Source organism: Lycium barbarum, chromosome 6 (genome assembly GCF_019175385.1).
Source record: "Lycium barbarum isolate Lr01 chromosome 6, ASM1917538v2, whole genome shotgun sequence".
Lineage (NCBI taxonomy): Eukaryota > Viridiplantae > Streptophyta > Magnoliopsida > Solanales > Solanaceae > Lycium > Lycium barbarum.
In genome coordinates, this window is record NC_083342.1 from 119,809,494 (window position 1) to 119,831,767 (window position 22,274).

General features: G+C 35.9%; 2 protein-coding genes across 3 annotated transcripts; one reads left to right on the forward strand and one right to left on the reverse strand.

The window, feature by feature from the left end:
* The first annotated feature begins 1,227 nt into the window (after positions 1 to 1,227).
* On the forward strand, positions 1,228 to 4,633 carry LOC132645912 (F-box protein At1g55000). Its single transcript, XM_060363168.1, has 2 exons — positions 1,228 to 1,742; positions 3,939 to 4,633. The coding sequence occupies exons 1-2, from the start codon at positions 1,302 to 1,304 to the stop codon at positions 4,311 to 4,313; spliced, it is 816 nt and encodes a 271-aa protein (XP_060219151.1). The 5' UTR covers positions 1,228 to 1,301; the 3' UTR covers positions 4,314 to 4,633.
* An 860-nt stretch (positions 4,634 to 5,493) lies between these two features.
* On the reverse strand, positions 5,494 to 20,449 carry LOC132645913 (vacuole membrane protein KMS1-like). Of its 2 annotated transcripts, none has more exons than XM_060363170.1 (8): positions 20,156 to 20,449; positions 18,498 to 18,703; positions 11,677 to 11,755; positions 10,411 to 10,707; positions 9,225 to 9,382; positions 7,956 to 8,072; positions 6,919 to 7,095; positions 5,494 to 5,929 (listed from the first exon to the last, which is right to left on the reverse strand). In XM_060363170.1, the coding sequence occupies exons 1-8, from the start codon at positions 20,217 to 20,219 to the stop codon at positions 5,765 to 5,767; spliced, it is 1,263 nt and encodes a 420-aa protein (XP_060219153.1). In that variant the 5' UTR covers positions 20,220 to 20,449; the 3' UTR covers positions 5,494 to 5,764. The 2 variants fall into 2 exon arrangements, with proteins under 2 accessions (XP_060219153.1, XP_060219152.1); XM_060363169.1 differs by having other exon boundaries at positions 11,677 to 11,764; positions 20,156 to 20,448.
* Positions 20,450 to 22,274: the final 1,825 nt, after the last annotated feature.

The window sequence follows — 22,274 nt, forward strand, 5'->3', positions numbered from 1 at the left end:
ATTTTCATGAGCAAAACAAAAATTTACGCAAGTGTTAAGAACTCGAAAAGTATGCCGGAGGAGGCAGAAGTTTACTTTACAAAAGAACAAAGTATGCTGTTAGAGGTAACTTTCATTTCCATAAGCAAAATAAAAAAGTACACAAGTGTTAAGAATTAGACAAGTCTGCCGGAGGAGGCAGAAGTTAACTTTACAAAAGAACAAATTATGCTGTTAGAGGCAAACTTTCATTTTCATAAGCAAAACATCAAGTATACAAGTGTTAAGAACTAGAAAAGTATGCCGGATGAGGCAGAAGTTTACTTTACAAAAGAACAAAGTATGCTGTTAGAGGCAACTTTCATTTTTATAAGCAAAATAAAAAAGTACACAAGTGTTAAGAATTAGAAAAGTCTGCCTGAGGGGGCCGAAGTTCACGTTACAAAAGAACAAAGTATGCTGTTAGTGGCAAACTTTTATTTTCATGAGCAAAACAAAAATTTACGCAAGTGTTAAGAACTAGAAAAGTATGCCGGAGGAGGCAGAAGTTCACTTTACAAAAGAATAAAGTATGCTGTTAGAGACAACTTTCATTTTCATAAGCAAAACAACACCAAAAACACATAAGATTGCATAAAAACCAAAATTATTAACAAGACAACACCAAAAAAAGAAAAGAAAAGGGCAAATGACGAAATAAAAAGGATTTTAATGGAGTAAGGGTAATTTTGTCAAAAACTTTCATTAAACAGGCGGCAAGGGCAAAATTTAAAGAAGACATAAATGAGGGGCAAACTATAAAGACCAGCTCAAAAGAAGGGCACTCCGCGCAAAAAATTGCAAAAAAAAAAAAGAAGCCATTTTGTGTTTAAAATAAGCCCAAAAAAATAATTTGGCCCGTTTGGCTTAGCTTATCTAAAGCAGCTTATAAGCTGAAAATAACTAATAAGCCAAAAAAATATAAGTTGAGCTACCCTAATTTTTTTATTATTTTTTACTTATAAACTGTTTTCAGCTTCTAAGCTGCTTTTTTTAAGCCCATCTAAACAGGCTCTAAGACTATTTTTATCCAAATATACCGCTTAGCCAACATAGCCTTTGATGCGCTTAGAGGATTTAGGATTAAAATGATTCCAACATTAAGGACTATTTCGATTATGCAGAAGACTTAGGTAAAAGAAATTGAGCTATTTCGGTTACATAATATATAAGACAACTAAATTTTTTTTTTTTCTATTTTCATTATTTTAATTGCGTGGTATAGACTAATGTGACCATTTTGATCATTTTCTGGTCCACCACACATTATCCAAATACATGGTATGCGCGCACACCACGCTCAGCTAACCATGGGATGTTGCTGTGATGATGATGACGAACCGCTTCTCCAACCACTAATAAATCCTTCCCATATCCACAACTCCGATCAAACATCACCTTCTTCCACCACCGCCGTGTTATCTCCGATGAATTCACACTTTTCAGCTTTAATATGCCACGATACACTACGCGCTATCATGGAGAGACTCACGCTCCCTGACTTGGCGCGTGCGGCGTGTGTGTGTAGGATCTGGAACTACGTGGCATCCGATCGTGAACTGCAGACAAAGGCATTTAAGGATCCTTGGAAGATTAAGGATGTTGTTGGTGATCCTTCTTCTGGAAGCTTCTGGAGAGATAATAGCCTTTCTAAATTCGCCATTTCTCATCGAATTGTTCGTGGTGATAGTGTTGCTAGCCTCGCCGTCAAGTATTCCGTTCATGTATACTCTCTCTCTCTATATATATATATGTGTGTGTGTGTGTATGGGTAGATGTTTTTCATTTGAAGGAGTACAAATCCTTAATTCAACGTTCTATTTTGCTTTTGTTATGTCCCACATCGGTGGGCTTATGTTGGTTTAAATAGCTTTAGGATAATAACTAGCTTTTGGGGGTGTGAGTTAGGTCCAAGGTTGTTACAGCTTTCTAATTAAGTGCTTCTGTTTGGCCATAGATTTTAAAGTTGAAACTTGAAAATTTGAGCTTTTTGAAGTTTGGTGATTTTTGGAACTTGAAGTTGTGTTTGGAGATGCATTTTAGTTAGAAAGAATTTGAAAGTTTTGTCAGTGGAAGTGAAATTTTTTGGTGTTTGAAAATATTTTGAAGATAAATTTTCAAAATCTGATTCAAAGTCTATGGCTTAACGCTAGCTGAATGTTTAGTTTGATTGAGCATAATTTTAAGGAATAGAAAGAGAAAAAGAGACTTTTGAATCCTGTTGTGTTCCTAAGTTAAAGATGTGTGTGATGGACTAAGATGTTCTTTCAATCTTGTGGTTTTAAACTTGTCATGTAGCATGTTTAAATTGTTAGCCTACTAAATATAGGAAGAGACACTCGTTTTTTAACAAACCAGAAAAGAAAGTAAGACACTTAAATTGGGACAGAGGGAGTATATATTTATATGTGTATGTGTTATGCATGTATGTGTATATATATATATATATATATTTTTATTTTATTTTTAATTTGAAGGAGTAGTTTTTGTTTTTTATCCTTAATTTAAGGTAATTTAAGGTCATATTTTTCTTTGCTAAGTTCAAGGTGAATGATAAAAATGTTTTCCGGTGAAAGAAAGAACAGGAAGACTATAAAAAATCACATCTTTTGGTGTGCGAGTGCTTGAGTTTAAAAGGTGTACAGATGAAAGATGTTTTGTGTGTGAAACAATGAGAAAAGAATACCATAGGTTGAAAAACTAGGAGCCAATTGAAAAGGGGAAATGAACGGAAAGAAGAATAATGGGATGGTTTTGGGGCTCGAGATTGAAAAACGAGTTAATTTTTTACCATCCCATATGAGGAGAAATGTATCGTGCAAAATATGCATCTTTGTTGACTCTATGGTAAATAGATCTGGGAACGTGTCTCTTAATGTTTCTTGTGCCTTCTGTCCTGCCAAAACCTCTTCTTTCTGCAATCTATCTTTAACTTAACCAAACTCCGTAGAACTCATCCCATAAGTTCCTAGTATGCTGTATGCTGCTGCTCAATATGATGTGTTCACTGGCTCGATACACATCTCAGCATTATACCATATTTCGCTTTTATATGTGTTCTTCCCAGACTATCTTGTTGCTATGCATTGAATCTGTATAACCATTTCATAAATAACCTCTTATTCTGAGATCTCTAAATCTTGATCCCTACTATACCTCTTTTCTTCGAGCCTATAGCTTTTCGCCGTTTGACTTAATGTACCTTCCTCTTATCTGAGTCTCCGTCCTCAACTTTTATAACGGCCTCTCTGCCTTACCCTAATGGCATAGGATGCCCTACCCTAATGGCATAGGATAAGAGACATTAGATTAGTAGGTTTGCTACCCATCACGCTGTTGATTAGTGTCAATCGCCCTTCCACGGACAATATTGTTTCTTCCATGTAGCTATTATTCCACACATCTCATACACAACTCCCTGCCACATGGATGTGCTTTAGTATTTGGCACTGAGGAAGTTCCAAATATGTAGTTGGAAGTTCCACTATGCAGTCTAACGTACTCGCCAGAAGACTGAATATTGGCTTCTCCATAAACTGGGAATAGGAGAGCTTTTTGTTTATGCTGACTAGTATAGCCTCAAAGGTCACTTGAACTGCTACTCCGTAAGGGATCGCCAAATGGAGATCTCAGGTTCGAGTCCTAACTGCAACACTTGATGTGAATATATGCTCCAATCTTGGTGGGACCTTGACAGCTTGTGCTCGTGGGCTGGACAGGCTACCCTCTGGATTAGTGAAGGCACCCAACTTGGCCTGAATACTTATGAGATGCCTTAATTTCAGATATTATTACAATTTTCAGTGGACAAGCCATAACTTGATCTTATTCTCTTAAACTAATAATCGCTGCTTCTAAATGATGTGGGTTTCTCGCTTCTTTAAGAAGCAACTTTGTTAAGAACTTCCTTTAATTGGCAGGTGATGGGTATAAAACGACTGAACAATATGATGAGTGACCATGGTATATACTCGAGGGACAGGTTACTCATTCCTATTAGCAATCCAGACTGCCTCATCAATGGCACTTGCTATATAGAGCTGGACATACATGCAAAAAGGGAAGTGGCAGTTTTGTATCTTGAAGGTGGCCCTGATCCAAAGCTCACTACAATGTTAAATAGATTGACCTCAGAGAGAAGCAAAAAAAGGGTGATCGACTCCCTAAGGAGAAGCATGCAAGTTGATGGTGAAACTGCCCAATATTACTTTGCTGTATCAGATGGTGACCCCCGATCTGCTTTCTCACAATTCTCAGAGGATATGCGGTGGGAGAGGGAGGCAGGTTTGACTTAGCTTGTACTTGTCAAAAGGGTTGTTTCTGGTAAAGGATGGAGGTCACAATAAGCTGCTTCCACATCGCCCATCTGGTTGCTTGCCTATAATGGTAGGTCTGCTTCAATAATGATCCTTCATTGAAGTGATCGGAGGAAATGAATGCCATCTATTAGAATTGCTGGTGCTGTCAGCAAAGCAAGTAAAAGTAGTTTATTCAGATTGTTCTCCATATAGTCGGATACGTTGTGTGGTTTGGTGCTTGTAGAACTGTTGAATTCCATCAAATTCATGTAAAAATTACATTTAAATGAAATGTAAACCCATTATTATTACCTTCAGCAGGACTTACCGGTAGGTAGACTCACTGTGGAGACATTCAGCACCCACGTTTTGGTCTGTTAATCGTTTGCAACAAAAACTGGACGAGACATTCACCTTCTAACTTTTGTACGTAACAACAGCTCTTTCTTAGTGCTGCCTTTGGCAGCAATGCTACTTACCATTTCACTAGAAACCTGAACGAGACATTGAAGTGCTATGGGAGATCTCATTCTCCCCTATATGAACGAACATTTATTGCAATATTTGAATTTGGAGCCAGCAGATTCTTAAAGCAGCATGGAGTGGATGACATTGCCCTTCGTCTTATTTTCATTTAGTTGCACCTAGACTATGCAAACTTGCAAGTATGCTATTTTTGTGCACCATATAATCACTCACAGAGTCACAGTAATGCCACACACAGATCTGCTACTCAGATGATATCACGAGCACAGAAACAATGGTATTAATCCACTTAAAAAATTGATCCTTAGAGAATAAAATAGAAGAGCTTTGATTTAGTAGTAAGAGCTCAAGTGCGAAGTGTGATCTAAGCCCATGTCACAAGCTCAAATCTTGTGGCAGATAAAAACGTGCTATTAAATGGACAGTTTTATTCTCATTGGAGAAAGATTCACGTGACAAGGTCTGACACATAGGGCTAACAGCTTTCCTTATCTCGCTTGGCCTTAGTCTATCTAGCGCCTTTCGGTTGGGGTCCGCCCTGGGGATAGGTTAGACCGCTTTTTTTTTTTTTTATCTGTCGACGGCAGTCAATGTGACAGCCGAGGGGCGCACCGATTATTTATATTCCATTGAGTCTCAAACTGTGTACTAAACTAGCCCTTGAGAACTTCTCAATACAAGAAAAATCATATGATGATCCTGCTGAACCGATTTTTTTCGTCATTGAATTATGGTTCAAGTACATGGTTATTTTTGGTGTATACAGGAAATAGGGGCTCAGGACATAAAAAGAAGCCTCTCCCTCTTATATGTGCTGAACTTCCAATACAAATCAGATTGTGGCACTTCAAAAACGTATACCACAATCTATGACCAGCAGCTAAAAAGATCTTTTTTTTTTTTTTAATCAACTACCAGCAACTAAATTGGACCCTTGCACATACTGAACTACTATGAATCTGTTATTCCCTAGAATGATTATTTTCAAGTGCGGCCAGCTCCTTTTCATGCTGCTCTCTGAGATAGCCCTTGGCAGTTGTATTTACAATCTTGGCTGAGAAGTTCAAGAGCATGAGCCATACAACAGTGTTCCACACTGAACCAAGCGAAAGATCCCACTTTTTTGCCTGCAGCAGAACACCAGTTTTTAGTTCATAAAATGATTATGTTGTGTATGCGTGCACACAGTCTTCCAACTACACATTTGGTCAACAGATAACAGTTGACATCCTTGTATTAAACAGGCTATCCAGACACAATTAGGTTGACAGGTCACGGAACAAGCAGGTTTATATGGATCTAATGACTACCATACGAAGTCATTTGTGGTATAAATCATAAGCCAAGGAGATTTTCAGGTGACAAGTTATGGGTGTGAACAGAGACTCTAATCATAGTGGTTGCATATCAAACAGAAATCTTATGCTAAGATGGTAGTTTTATTTTAATCAAAAGTTTATTCTCGTAAGGTAACTTGAAGAGGCTCTCAGATGGTGAAACAGCCTTTTTTCTTCTCAGATGATATAACTCTTTTTGGAACAAACATAGTACTATTCCCTCCGTCCCATATTACTTGTCCATTTTCCCCTTTACACACCCCTAAGAAATCATAAATACAAGTGTATTTTTACTACCTTACCCTTATCTCTCTCCAATAAATTGTACTCTAATCAATATTGGTTACTTTCAAAAACAATTAATGTTTAACTTTTACCTTATCAAAAAAAAAAAAAAAAAGTTTAGGACAAAATAGGAAAAATTTAATTGATTTTATCTTGGTTTTGTTAATTGACAAGTATTTTGGGACGGATAGTTTTAGTAGTGTGGAAAACTAATATGGGACGGAAGGAGTATAAGGCTTAGGCTTTTTTTTTCTTTTTCTGGTAAGTTACATGGCTTAGGCTACATTTTTTATGCATACCACCTAGATAACAGCTAAGTTCCTTTGAACCAAACCTTCTACGCCTATAAAGCAAAAGTGAAGCTCAAGATACATTCTAGGTCAGAAGGCGTAAGGACAAAGTTACCTTTAGTATAGAAAAAACATGCATTAAGCAGTAACCAGAGCATTACACCTACTTTTTTTTTTTCTTTACTTATGAGTCAAGCATATTACCTTAACACTAGACACCGGAGGGGACGCTGCCATGTACTTCTCTCTAGCGACATGTAATTTGGAAATGATGTTTGGCAGGAACGTAGCAACTCCAGGGATGAGACCAAGCACCCGAAATAATTGATTTTCTATCAAGTCCAACAGTTGATTGTTGCAAACTGAAATGATAAATGCTGTCTGCAAAGTAACTTTCTCAAATCAACAACCAAACTTTAATATGTCAACTGAGATATGAAGCTAGCTACTGTTTGTTTTTTCTATTCTTTGACATCCTGTTTGTTTGGCTCTTGACCAAAAGCGAAAAGCAATTAGTTTATGATGCTCCAAAAACGCACACTTATGATCCACATAATTGTATGTAAAGTCTGCCCAAATGAATCCAATTTACAGCATATAATAATGATGTTAGTTTGTAGGTGGGGTGTTTTCATGATTTGTATCGAGTCTCAACAATCTGAACTTATCACAAGCAATTATGCAGTATCTGATGGTTCATATGTCATGAAGAGGAAGAATAAGAGTAAGGACAGATTGAAGGAGCAGGCAGGCTAAACACTGGTGGAGGGAAGTGAGAATAGAAGAAAGCAGGAGCTGGAGAGCCTGGTGACTCCACCTGTCTTATACCTTAAAACATAGAAACCCAAAATTACATGATTTAAACTCTTAAAATGAAGTTTGCAAACATGTTTGGCTAGTGTTCAAACATGGCAGGAAAGGCTTTTCTTAGGGTTTGGAACTCTACCAGCAGCCATTTGGTGAATCCTTAAAGAAAGAAATGCTGAGAGTTATGAGAACAAAATGACAATTTTATATCTTTGCTTTGTTTTTTGGTGCAACGCGGCCAAGGCCAATCTATTAGTAATGAAATGCTGAGAGTAATGATCTCTTTTCTTTTGGATGTAGTTTTTTCAGCATTTCTTTTTGCTGACTTCACTTGTGGGATTACACCGGGTATGTTGTTGTTCTTTTTGCCAACTTATATCAATAATACTTTCTTACTTATCAAACAAAAAAGATAACATTTAGCAGATGCAGACCTGTATGTGAGTCTTAATAATTGCTTTCCCGATGAGGGTTGCTGTAAAGAATTTCCAGAATGGAATACCAAATTGCCCACACATGATACCAGCAAGGTCAAACAGAGGATTTGGCACCTTCACAGGAAACAAAGAGAGCACTAAATAGGTTATCAATACAAACATAAAGATGGATGGGCAGTAACAAATGCAACATGAATAAAAAGAAATAAATGTTATAAAGGACAAGACAGAATTGTGCATCCCCAGCCCCACCAGGAAACATATGGAAGGGCCGAATCTCCAGACTTTTTTGGAGGGGGAAGAGGGAGGGAGGGGCGCGGCTACAGCATCTTAAATCAGTGATGATCATTGCAAGTAATTAAATGATCAGTCTATCAATTGAAATCTGGAATGAGCCGAATTAAAGGTCAAAAATTCTCCTCTACTTTGGGAAAAGGGCTAAAAATATCCTCCATTACAAATTTGGATAAAAAATACCCCTCCCGTCATTAAAGTTTTCAAATATACCCCTGTCTTAATAGAAATCTCCAACAAAACCCGATTTCATTTTTAAACCTGCTCCATTTAAACCCAACCCAACAGCATAAAAACCCATATGCAAGCAACTTGTTCCCGAGTCCTACATTTGGAGCCACTAGGCACAGGAGCGGGTAAACCATATGCGTTTTTTATTTAGTTGGATCGGGTTTAAATGGAGCGGGTTTAAAAATGAAATCGGGTTATGTTAGAGATTACCGTTAAGACAGGGGTATATTTGAAAACTTCAACGACAGGAGGGGTACTTTTGACCCAAATTTGTAATGGAGGATATTTTTAGCCCTTTTCCCAAAGTAGAGGGGCATTTTTGACCCTTTTCCCTAAAAAGAAACATCAGAAAATTGAAGAAAACAAATTATATCAAATCTAAATGCTCGTACTTATTGTGATGAAATTGGAACGGTATAGCAGCAAGCAGAGACTGTAACAGAAATATTTCACTATTTACCAAATGATAAAAATGAGGAAGCAGTTAAGGAATAAAAGGTTCTTCTTTCTCTCATTTCTTTACTGTCCAGGGGGGAAGGGGCTTAGTGGTCTTCTTCTAGTAAGTTATGTTGAAAACCCTTAATGACGGTTGACAAATAAAGCAATGTAGAGATCAAAAGGAGGGGTTAAATAGACGTAATTTAAAGAAAACCAATAAAGTTGATGACACAAGTCCACAACATTCTGTTACAAGGACAAAATAAGGTTCCGGCAAAATGTGAGCATTGAGATGGGATTTACCGAAGCAAGAACCAGAATTGTGAAGAAATTCAAATACTGTCTGTTAGAAAGAAGCCACTGTTTTATCCGTTTTAAGTGGTTGCTGATAATTCCAGTGTCTACTTTTGAAGCAGAATCCAAATCTTCCATAAGTTCACCTTCACTACCTGATATACGAGCTGCAATTTTGAAGAGCACAGGAAACATCAGTACCGCATAATCTAGTCATTCCGCCAGTAATGCATTACTATAAAGCAGTACCATGTAAGATATTAGAACAATATTTCCAAACTTAATGAGTTTTTGTGTGGATAACTCGAAACATTACAGAACAGAAAAAATGCATCAAGTTGAAGCAAGAAAGAAGTTCTATTGCTCTGGAAGAAAGATGGTAAGTGGGCTTAAAATAAGGAAAATAGGAATTTATTATCTATCTCAAATCTTCACCTGAAGTGACATTCTCAAAGGTATTCAGATCTAGAGGAAGGACTCCAAGGACGAAGACTAAAAAATAGAATATTGCTCAAAGAAGATGACGCGTTGTTCTTTCTCGAGTATTATCTTTGTTATGGATGATCACCAGTTGGTGTAATTCCAAGCGGAAGAGGCTAATAAAGAGCTAAAAGTTGTAAAGTTTTCAGTAGGCCCTTAGCCAGACTTGAAAATATCTCCAACAGAATTAAAAAGGATCAAGGAGGAACATCCAATTCTTTTCTTTTCCTATACTATGAAGGAGAGGTAGGATGGCCCACAAATGACACAGCTGTCTCTGCCCAAGGCCTACCGACAGTAAGATCTTTGTAGCCGCTTTTTAGAAATGGTTATAAATAGAGATAGTAAGTATGATTTTGAAAAAGATTGTCTTTGGACTTGTCATCCCAAGAACATATGAAGAAACAAATTACAGATTTAAACAATAGCCTGCAATACAATTTTTTTTTATGACATGGGAACCCGCAGCCGCTACCCTTCGGGTGGGCACAGGGTAAACCCAGCTCCTGTGCAATAGCTCGCAAACCACACAGGAGAGGTAACCCGCACTAGGCAAGCCCGGTGCGACGAGCTCAACCCAGAAGGCAAATCCCCTGCTGTCGTAGGCAGGGGGTTTCGACAATACAATTACTTGGGGTAAATAAACTTCCAGAAAATCAAATGTGATGTAAGGCACCACTGTACAGGAAGAAATCACAATGAAAATGCTGCTTACCAGCTCTAGAGATGAAATAAGGAGGTAGCTCTCCAAGAGCTGTTCCAATACCCCACAATATAGCCTCCAACTGAACCTGCTTCAGTATGCTGGTCAATGGTACCCGTGCACTGGGTAGAGAAAATAATGGTGGGCCAAACTCAGAACAGTCCTTATCCAGCCATGAAGGACCACTTCTTAATTGAATTGTATCATATGGAGCACTTTTTATGTCAACCCTTCCGCAGCTCACAGATTTTATTGTGAATAGAGCAATATGAGGGCCCAAGTACAAGACGAAAGTGTGCAGACCAGAGCCTTTTAGAACAAAGAGAGACAAGGATGTGGAATGACAAAAATATAAGTTAAAGAGTAAAATAAACTGCAATCTTAATTACTACCAAAACTATTTCAAGATACTAATGTAAACAATAAAACTTTCAAATACCAGCAACAAAGCAGTAATATATAGCTGTTGAGAGATTCGGTTAAGAAACAAGAATTGAAATGACTTAAAAGTCCGACTGTGATCTCTAATAAAGAAAGCTCACTCAAAATTATTCTAATATAATGATCCTTATTCTGCACCAAACATGATTATTACTTAGAAGTTAGAAAAACATCCAAACAATAAATTCAGTGAAGATTCTTCCATAATATTATGCCACAACGATTTAGAATATGAGTGTCCTGGCACATGATTGAATTTGATAACATTTTGATTATCATGCAAAATTTCATCAGATATCTATGTAAATAGCATAAGCATGGTCCTAAGAAATATTCGTGACACAAACTAATGCGTCAAGGAACTTCAAAACTTGCTCCGCCAAGACCAGTAGGACTATCTCTACAAATACAAAAAGCAGGAACCGCTTCAAAATGTGATCAAAGAAAAGATGCTTGAGTCCAGTTGCCAATTATTTTCCAAAGTACTGTCTTTCATTATCTTTGGACAAAACAAATATGGGAGCTAAAATGCTACATTGAGGAAAATGACAAAAATATGTATTACCTACAATAGTCTGTTCCTGCTAGAGATAATCTCATGATTGGCTAAGGAAGGGTCAAAAAGGAACATAGGCGACAATCATACCGTAGTTGTACATTAATCAAAGTTGGAAGACAGATACTATCTCAATGAAGAAACGTGTTACTTAAAGACAATGCTATCGGCCTATCACCCCCTTGACAGAGAACATTTAACAGAATTCACTTTTGTAAGTATACACTAAACATATTTGTCTTAATTTGGATATCATTATGCCATAAGCAAATGCCACTCACCCAGGCCAATTGATGAAGCCACACCAAGAGCTAGCCACCAGAGTCCAAACCGAAGATAGCTGAGAAGCTCCTGAACAGGCTGCAGTGCCTTGAGAAAAGTAGGCATAAAATCAAAATAAAACAGTGAAAGGTTAGATGCACATGCATATGACTCAGGCATGACAAGGAGGATTAGAAGATAATCCGCCAGTCCAGGAAATAAAATGTATCAATGGTTGTGTTTTGGGAACGCCTATCCTTCAATCACTGGAGAACAAACTCCCAAGTTTTCATAGGTTTAAGAGATAATGGATTGGCATAGAAAAGTTTATTTGCGTAAGCTGAAAGATAAAATTTTAACTACAAATAAGCATTGGCTAAGAATATTTGCAGCTCTTAATTAATGAAGACAAAAGTCTTATCACCATACTGCAGGAGTTTCCGAAACGGCCGTGACAACGAATTGTGGGGGGGTTGACCGCAGCAATATGTAAAAAGAAACACCGCTATTTAGGTGTTCTTTTGTAGTGAAAATTCTGTGAATAAAGAGATTAACCTAACCTAAAAGCCTAGACTTTTTCTTTTCTTGATAGCGAATCTTGATTGACTTATTGTAAGAATTGATTCGGAGAAAGAAAATTTACTAATTAGGTTTAAATTGTGACCTTTTAACCTATAAACTTAACGTGACAAAACTATAATATATGGCATAAAATCAATGATTTTGTTGTTCATTCTTCCTCTCTGGTTCAATTATACAAATAGAAATTAGCTAGAAAGGATCGAATAAACTTAAATATAGATCCCAAGATGATTAAAATTTAACTTAGGTACCCTGAGGGAGGAAATATCATCAAGAGTAAAATGTCTATTTTCATTTAAATAAACAATAGTAAGACAACCTGCAGCTAATTCTACTTCTTTTTAAGTACTTTTCTAAAATGATTAAAATTTTCTCCTTTTCGTTCTTCATTATGTATAAAGGCATTGTTTTGTGCAATAATTGTCTATTGATTTGCCTCAAAACCAATTTAGAAACTATTTTAACGTGTGTCGAGTGACGGGTTGGTGAGCATAGGACAGTGAAAAAAAGAATTTAAGCAGGATTTAGTTTTTAATATATTTGAAAGCAGCATAAAATTTCGACTAAAAATGGTTTCTGCAAAATTGGAAAAAATAAAAATGTATTTCTACAAAGCACGGCTATAATGACACACATATCGCCCTTTATTCTTAAATAAACATTTGTATTTTAAGAAAATTAACCACATTTCATTTAATAAACAATAGTAAGACAATCTACAGCTAATTCTTCTTCTTTTAATTACTTTTCTTAAAATGATTGAAGTTTCTCCTTTTTCATTCTTCACTATGTGTAAACGCATTGTTTTGTGCAATTATTGTATATTGATTTGCCTCAAAACCAATTTAGAAATTATTTTAACGTGTCAAGTGACGGGTTGGTGAACATAGGACCGTAAAAAAAACAAATTTAAGCAAGACTTAGTTTTTAATATATTTGAAAGCAGCATAAAATTTTGACTAAATATGGTTTCTGTAAAATTGGAAAAAATAAAAATGTATTTCACGGCAACAGCTATAATCATACACGTATCACCCTTTAATATTAAATAAAAATTTGTATTTAAGAAAATTAACCACATTTCATCTAATAAACAATATTTTGCGGCTAATTTTTCTTCTTTTTAAGTACTTTTCTTAAAATGATTAAAATTTCTCTTTTTCTTTCTCCACTATGTATAAACGCATTGTTTTGATCAATGTTTTGTGCAATTATTGTATATTGATTTGCCTAAAAACCAATTTAGAAATTTTTTCAACGCGTGTCGAGTGACAGGTTTGTGAGTGTCGGACAGTAAAAAAAATTAAACGAGCTTAGTTTTTTATATATTTGGAAGCACCATAAAAGTTCAACTAAATATGGTTTCTGCAAAATTAGAAAAGATAAAAATATGTTTCTACAAAGCACTGCAACCGCTATAGTCATACACATATCGCCATTTAATATTCAATAAATATTTGTATTTTTAGAAAATTAACCATCAAATTGATTGTTTTTTACGCATATTCAAATATTGCCGAAGAAATTGATATCTCAAAATTCTTAGCCACTATAGTTAATTAAATTTTAAATTTTTACATGTTAAGGCAGTCTAGTGCACTAAGCTCCCGCAATGCGCAGAGTCCACGGAAGGGCCAGAGCACAAGGGTCTTTTTTACACAACCTTACCCTGCATTTCTGCAAGTTGTTTCCACGGCTCGAAACCGTGACCTCTTAGTCACATGGCAGAACTTTACCAGTTAAATTTTACATGTTATTTTATTTAATATGCTCGCTTGTTTCAATCTTTTGTACATCCATTAAAAAAAAATACTTCGAGATCGTATACATTTTTTTACCACTGAAATTAGTAAGCAAACACGTTTGTTATAATTCTATCATCTTTTGTGAATATTATTTAATTAGATTTAAACCAACTAAGTTATTCTCCTAACAAGAAAAGTTTGACTCGAAAAAAATTGGTCAGCACATGATTGGAGCCATAGACTTCAAAAAGTAATATCTAACTTGGTATCTAATCCACCCTCATTTAGTTTCATGGCAAAATAGTTACTAGTGACAACTAAGAATACTCTAATTCAAACTATCCAAAAATTTACAGAATCTAAATTTCCCTCCTATAAGTAGGAGACAATCCTAGGCAAAGAAACACACAACAACAACAACAAAGCCATTTGATCCTTATATCCAAACCAACACATTTCTGCTCCAACTTTTCCTCCTCTTTAGCTATGACTAGAAAGAAAGTGAAGCTTGCTTTTATTGAAAATAACACTGACAGGAATACCTCATACAAGAAAAGACAGAAAGGGTTCTTGAAAAAGGCCGAAGAACTCAGCAACCTTTGTGATGTTGAGACTGCTATCGTCGTCTATAGTCCTTACCACAATGAACCTATTGTGTTTCCAAATCATGTTGCTGTTATCAATACTTTTACAAAGTTAAGGGAGCTGCCAGAGTTGGAGCAATTAAAACACATGGAGACACCAGAAGAGTTCATCAAGAAAAGGACTAAGAAGTTGGAGGAACAACTGCGGAAGGTGAGGAAGGAGAACAGGGTGAAGGAGTTCACAAACAAAATGCATGAAGTGTTGAACGGAAAAGATATTCCCGCTAACATACACCCAAATGATCTCAACGATCTAAGTTACATGATTAACCAAACACTCAAATGGGTACGTGAAGCGATAAAAGCGCAGGCTGACGGTTCCACATCGAGTGCCCCTCAAACCATTGTTGGACCGGAGGTTCCTGATGGGACCAGCTCCGAGGGGCCAAGGGATCCTTTGTTGGACCCTTCAATGGCTCTAATATCAGTGGTTCCTCTGGAGGCTCCATCCATGGTTCCTAGTGGAACCAACTACGAGGGTCCAAGGGCTCCTCAATTGGCCCCTGTTGTGGCCCCGCTATCGGTGGCTCTATCGATGGTTCCTCCAGTGGCATCCGCTCCTACTCAAGTGCCCCAACCAATGTTTCAACTGGCGGCTCCTCGTCCAACAGTTCCTCTTATGGGCCTTTCGAGAATTCCTCATCCTCCTCTTCCTCCTTTATTTCCTTCAGAAATGTTTCCTCCAATGGTTCCACAATTGTATCCTCCAATATCTCAACAAATGGCTCTTAGAAGGGCTCCTAGAGTGGCCCCTCCAATGCCTTCACCCAACCAATGATTGCCCCTCCAATGGTTCCACCAACAATGGCTTCTCCAATGCCTTCATCAATGATGGCTCCTCCAGTGTCTGCTCCATTGTTTCCTCTAATGACACCATCAATTGACCCTTCAATGAATGTCCCCTTAATGGGTGCATCAATGCCAATGAATAACTACCAAAACTATTCCTATGACTTTCCACAGAGTCCTGCATTGTCTGGGATGCTGAACTGGGACGATGATTTTATGGCTTTATTTGATGATGCATCTTTCAACAACAATGCTCAAGATCCAGATCACAACACCAATTTCTAAGGCCCTAGGATCATTGTCTGTCTCTTTTAGCACTGTTTCATATGTCCATATTGTCCCGTGGATTGTCTGTCTTTTATTGTTTTGCATGTTTATATGTGTTATGGGACTCTCCACATGATCTTTCCCTTAGTCCTCATTAATTTGAAGTGTTCGTCTGTCGTCTGTTGTTTCGTGTTTTTTTTTTTCTTTTTTTCGGTCTGTTGCTTCGTTCGCTTATTAGATCTATGATCAATCTTTGTTTCTTGTTTACTAGATACTCTTATACTTATCTGTACCTTTATTACTGTTGTTATTGTTATTGAAAATGATGTTGTTGTTGGTATGGTTTCCAAAAACAACCTCTTACACTTCATTAAATCTAACAAATCAGTACAAATACAGGGTAGATTTCCATTCCGTAACTTTCCAGTGTAAACTAATAACGCATCTAAAATTGAAAAAGGAGTTAAAACAATAAAGAAGATTATCAAGAAGATCATTCAATATCCATCTAGATGTAACAAAAAAATTGAAAAAATCAGACCATCCTTTTAAAGAACCAAACTAACATCATTTCTACTCTTTTGCAAATTCTAAATAGCAAATTTAGAAGAGCAAGACAAGGAGCCTGATTGGCCAAGCGGTTAAAAACTACTTATTTTGAATAATACTTTTTAAAAGTGCTTTTCAAGAAAATACTTTTGGTGAGAAGCAGTTTGTGCTTGACTAATTCAATTGAAAAGTGTTTTTGATAAGCAGATTTTGTTTGGCTAATCTTTTTTAAAAAGTGCTTATGAGTGTCAAATTACGACATAGGACAAGTATCAAATGCACGTTTATTATTAAGATTATTTTATAGAGACTAATTATTTTAAATATCTATTATGAAATACTTCAATTATGTTTTTGATTTTATTTGACTTCAATTATGTTTTAGATTTTATTTAATTAAAATTTAAAAAGTACATATTACAATTCTCAATCAATGTAATACATAGATAAATAAAAATAAATATTGATATAATATCAACATGATGATTTAAATATACTAAACACATCAAAGAAAACAAATTTAAGGCTGCTTCGAAGAGCAAAAGAAAAATAAACGTCTTTTTTTATAAGAAAGGAACAATATCTGCAGTATAAAATTCAAAATATATAAAAATACAACTTGATAATTGTAACAAGATTATGAAGTAATTGTAATTTTATTTTTATTATGATTGAGATCTCACTAAAAGAATCAAAAGAAAACTAGTTGTTATACGAAGTGATCAAACGGGTTGCTTTATAATTAGAAATTAAAGAGAGATATACTTGATAAAAATGTATTTATGATAGGGATATTTTTTTCTCGAAAAATATACATTTTTGCTTTTGCTTCTACTTTTTTAGAAATTTTTAGCTTCTTCCCAACCGCAGAAAAACTGCTTCTACTGTTCCTCAAAAGCACTTTTCTTTGTCGGCCAAACTGGCCTCCAAACCGCTTGGCAAAACAAGCTCTAGGTGAATAATGGCATCAAATATGTAAAGCATGTGATGCAGTGATAGAGCAGAGGACCTCCAGAATTGCTAAATGGATCAAACCTTCCTCCCATATCGTTAAGCTCAACAGTGATGGAACTTGTCTTCAGGGCATTTGTGCTGGTGGAGGTCTGGTCAGGAATAGTTATTTTTGCCTACTCTATGCCTTTGGGACCAGGGACTACAAATATGGCAGAAGCAGCTTCTATGCTTTCTGGCCTAAAATGGTGTGCTACAAATGGTTACAGACTAGCCTTGGGAGAAACTGACTCCCTCCTCATAACTAATTGCATAAGGGAATGGAAAGTTCCTAGGAAGATCATTAACATCATAAATGAGATCCACAAACTAGTTGAAGAGGATGGATTTGAAATCAACCACTGTTGCAGAGAAGCAAATAGCCCTGCAAATAAATTGGCTACTCTGAGCCACAGCTATGATATGGTCCGTCTCTTCAACGCTTTTGTTGAACTACCCAATCAAGTCAAAGGTCTTATCAACATGGATAGTTGGAACCTTCCCTCCTTCAGATCAAAAGAGCCAAACCAGCTCACATCATCTATGATCTTCCTTGAATTCTATACATAGTTTCTGTTTATTTTTGGTTAGGACTAACAATAGATCTCAACTCAGTGATCATGTACAAAGTTTGGTATGCCAAACTTAAATTGTAACTTTTTGCACATCAATGATCAGTGAAGACAATGTTTAACCCCCCCCCCCCCCCCCCCCCCCCAAAAAAAAAAAAAGTCCAATTAAGAAAAGGAAAATTTTCAAATTGTTGTTATCAGTTCTTCACTGTTGTTATCACTTCTCCACTTAGTTGTGAAATACTGGATGAAGATCATTCCATGGGCATAAAAAATAATTTTCTGATACATTTAGTTTGAAAGAACATGTAATATGGAGAAATAGCATCTCCTAACAAGCATCTAAAGATGCCACAATTCTTAAGAATGTACGTCATGCCCAAAAAAAAAAAAAAAGGAAACATAAATGCTTCATTACTTGCCACCTCCTCCACCCTCACCCTCACCCCCACCCCGCCAGAAAAAAAAAATAATGCCCCTTACTTGAGCTATACCCTAAATCCTCATTCAAAGGATTATCTATTTAGCAAACTTCTTGCTAGTATAACAAAAAGGAAAATTAGGAAGTCTAACAGCCCCGTATTTAGTAGTATACATGACAGATTAATGGGATGTTAGAAATGTGTTCATTAAGTTTTACAGGCCACATAGTATCTGCCACTATGAAGAAATGCACTATAACACACAAGAATAAATGACATACCTCCTCATGCGCCCTCCCACGTGTCAAAAGCAAAGTCCCACCTGTGGCTGCGAGCAGTATGACCACGAGACAGCTGCACTTGAAAGTGTTAACTGAGAATTGTTGAAGACACTTTAGAACAGCGAAACTGAAGAATTTCACTGTCTTAAGTGGCTGGTTCGTCAGACTCAGATGCTCCAACTCCCTATTGTGTTTGTCAAGGATTCCTGATGGAATATATAAATCATTTTCACAAGTTAAAATCAACATTTCAGATCTCAGTACTTTGTATTGATTTTGCTATCCGACATAATGAACTAGAGATTACATAGACCTTCACATGATAAACCTTTATCAAATTACTAGACTCATAGGCTTCAAAAGTTGTAGTCTAATATTGAACGGTAACACATTCAGCTCAGATTCACCGATTATACTAGGCAAACGAAGTTGGGCTTGAAGCACAAGATATCACTCGAGTCCCTGAAGGGGTTAGCATTTTAGTCAAAGTTCCAAATTAAACCTCCTAAGATCAACTCATATCCCAGTCCCCAGATGAAGCACACCAATTTCCAGAAATATAAGGTAAGTAAACCACAACCAAACAGTTAAAATTTCAACTAAAAGCTGCAAAGGCTAGACGGTTGATATCCAATCCATGCCAAGACTAAGTATTACTTTATACAAGTCAGTTTGACAACATTCCAAATTCAAATAGCTTATGAGACCAGAAATCCATAATTTCTCCTCATTTTCATAAATTCAAGTAACCACACACCTCAAATTATGTAACACTATTTCCATTTTGAGACGTCATAAAATATTTGCAACCATTCAATTCCTATGCAACTTTGAAAATTTTAAATTCATTAAACTATTCAGAACTTAAACGTTGATGTGATGTTTCCTCTCAGCCTCTCTACCTCCAAGGTAGGGGTAAGGCCTGCGTACACTCTACCCTCCCCAGACCCTCTTTGTAGGATTACACTGGGTATGTCGTAGTTGTTGATGTGATGCTTCCTCTATCAAACTAACTTTTCAACTTATTTTACGTATTTTATTGTGGTGTCATTAATAATATGTATATATATATATATAAGTGCACAAATAAAAGCTCAAAGTCTATCATACAAACCAATTTTCACAATTCAGTGACAGAACATTTGCTAAACAACATCCATCCCAAGGTGTGTACTTCTCATTTTGCATCAATTATTAAATACAACATCCAACATAAACATAAAAGCAACATGATTCATCTTCTTGTTTACAAAGTCTAATTATCCCTATTCCCAGCAGCTCTTAGATAAGGCATTAAAAACCCATTAAGCTAATTGATGTAGCAAACCAATTTACCATTTCACATTATTAATAACTCATACAAAACCAACTCTCTTCAAACAAAACCAATAATTACAACAGCCTTTGGAAACAAACAATACTTTATGGATTCACCCAAAAAGAAACAAGCAAAAACCAGACCCTCAAGCAACATAAAGGTAAATGGAAAAAGTCAAAACTTTGAAAGAAAACCCACAAAAGATAGAGAAATATGCACACCCTCAAGTCCCTAGAGAAAATAAAAAATCACAAAAAATATAGATATATGCAATTGGAGAAAACCCCACAAAAAGATAGGTTAAAATGCAGCCAAAAAAAAAAAAAGATAATTAACTAACCAGAAGCAGAGTCATCAACATGAAGCTGAGAATCAAGAACTTGTTCTTGTTCTAAGGACCCCATTTTACGAAACTCTGCTATACGTACCAACAAAAGTGAGAAGAAACCAACAACAGTTATTATATATTAATGACTGGAAATTCCAATTTATTGTAAGGGCGCTGAATTGTGGAAATCAGTCTGCCTCGAAATACGCGATTTATTTATTAAGAGAATATTTATATCTTCTTGGGAAACTCAAAAGGAAAAGAAAAGGATAAATGCAATTTTGTCCTTTGCTCGTGGTCGTGGTTTTTAGTTTGTGAAAAAGAGAAAGAAAAAACATAAGCGTATGATATAAGGTTTTGTTATAAATATCCTAAGTAGTGGATATCCATTAAGTTATAAATATCCCAAAATATCTCAAAATATCCCATGTCCTGTTGCTCCTATAAATAGGATGCACAAATGCAATGTTGAAAGAGCAGAAGTAATATAATCTGATATCCCTCTACATATTCTCTCTACATATTTCCTCTGTGTATTTACTTAACAGTTTTATTTTATAACACGTTATCAGCACGAGCCTCAGCCATCTTGAGCAAATACTTTGAAAGCCTCGAAGGTGCAATTCTTGGAATTACACTGAGTACAAGTCGTTGCCTCACTGGAGATAAAGTAAAGGACTTGCAGTACTTATTTAGTCTAAACAGTTCAGTTGCTGAAGGCCTTATGCCAATATTCTACTGGAAGGTTAGTTCGCAAATATGAAATGATTAAATGAGTTTATATCCGTGAACACCAGAAGTGGTAATATTTTTACGGGCTTATTGTGTTTATGATTGAAGATGTGTTAGAGAAAAATTCTCCACATTAAATGTATGCCTCGATTTGCTCCTGAAGTAGCAATATCTTAAAAGAGGCTATAAGCTATCACGATTTGATATGCTTAAGGCGCGTTCAGATAATTATGTTTTATTCCTGAAGAATTAAAACTTTTGATAAATGTTATAAATATAGATCCAATCCCTGAAGTGAATGTGATAATATGTGGTAAAGCCTATAAATATAAACGTGCATTTGATTGTGAAAATATCATGATCCATCTCCAGAAGAGGTAGAATAATTGAGAAGAAATATTCTGAATATTATATGCTTTTCTCCCGAAGTACTAAACTCATAATTTTGCTCCACGAGTAGCAAACTTTGAATTCTACTCCAGAAGTAGTAAGCCTATGTATTTTACTCCTGAAGTAGTAAGGTTTTTAATTCTACTCCTGAAACAACTCTGAAATCTACTCCCGAAGTAGTAGAATTCAGAAATTTACTCCTGAATTAGTCAACCTTTAAACTTTACTCCTGAAGTGGTAAAACTTGAAACTTTACTCCCGAAGCAGTAAAACTCTGAAACTTTACTCCTGAAGCAGAAAGAATTACCAAAATATCTGAGAAATACTTTGAAGCAATGTTTTCTTGTGTTTGAGCAAAATAACGAGTTATTAATGAGCGTCGTATTTCAAGCACATTTAAATAATCAGGTTTCATTCCCCGAAGTGAATGAACAAATACCACAACTTATCTCCTGGAGGGATAAAATACAAGGAATGTAGATGTTATATTCTGGTGGTATGAAATTCAGACATTGCTACATGTACCTGTCGTACGTTGAAACATATTTCTAAGGCAAAAGGAAGTAGAGTAGAATGCTTTCTCCTATAACCACATTAATACATTATGGTTAGTTGTTATTGATTTCCTTGAAGGAAATAACAATTAATATATTTCTTTATGAAGGATTTGATTATTATGTGTTTGAGCTTAGATACAAAATACTCAGTTAATGATGAATCTCCCTGAAGGAGATGTTTGAAATATTGAAGTTTAGAATTCAATGTTTATTTTGTGACACCAGTAGTGTCGAAATTTGCTTTAATGGTACCAGAAATATTTAAGAAATATTTGGTAATAGAAATTAATGATCAAAGGCTCCAGAAGAGCTAATTATTTATTTACAAGTATCATGACACTAGCAGTGTCCAAATAATATATGATTAAGGTGAACAAATTGATGTCTCTCGAAGAGCTTATATATGATAGTACCATTCATCTCATATCATAATTATTTCGATCGGAAAATAA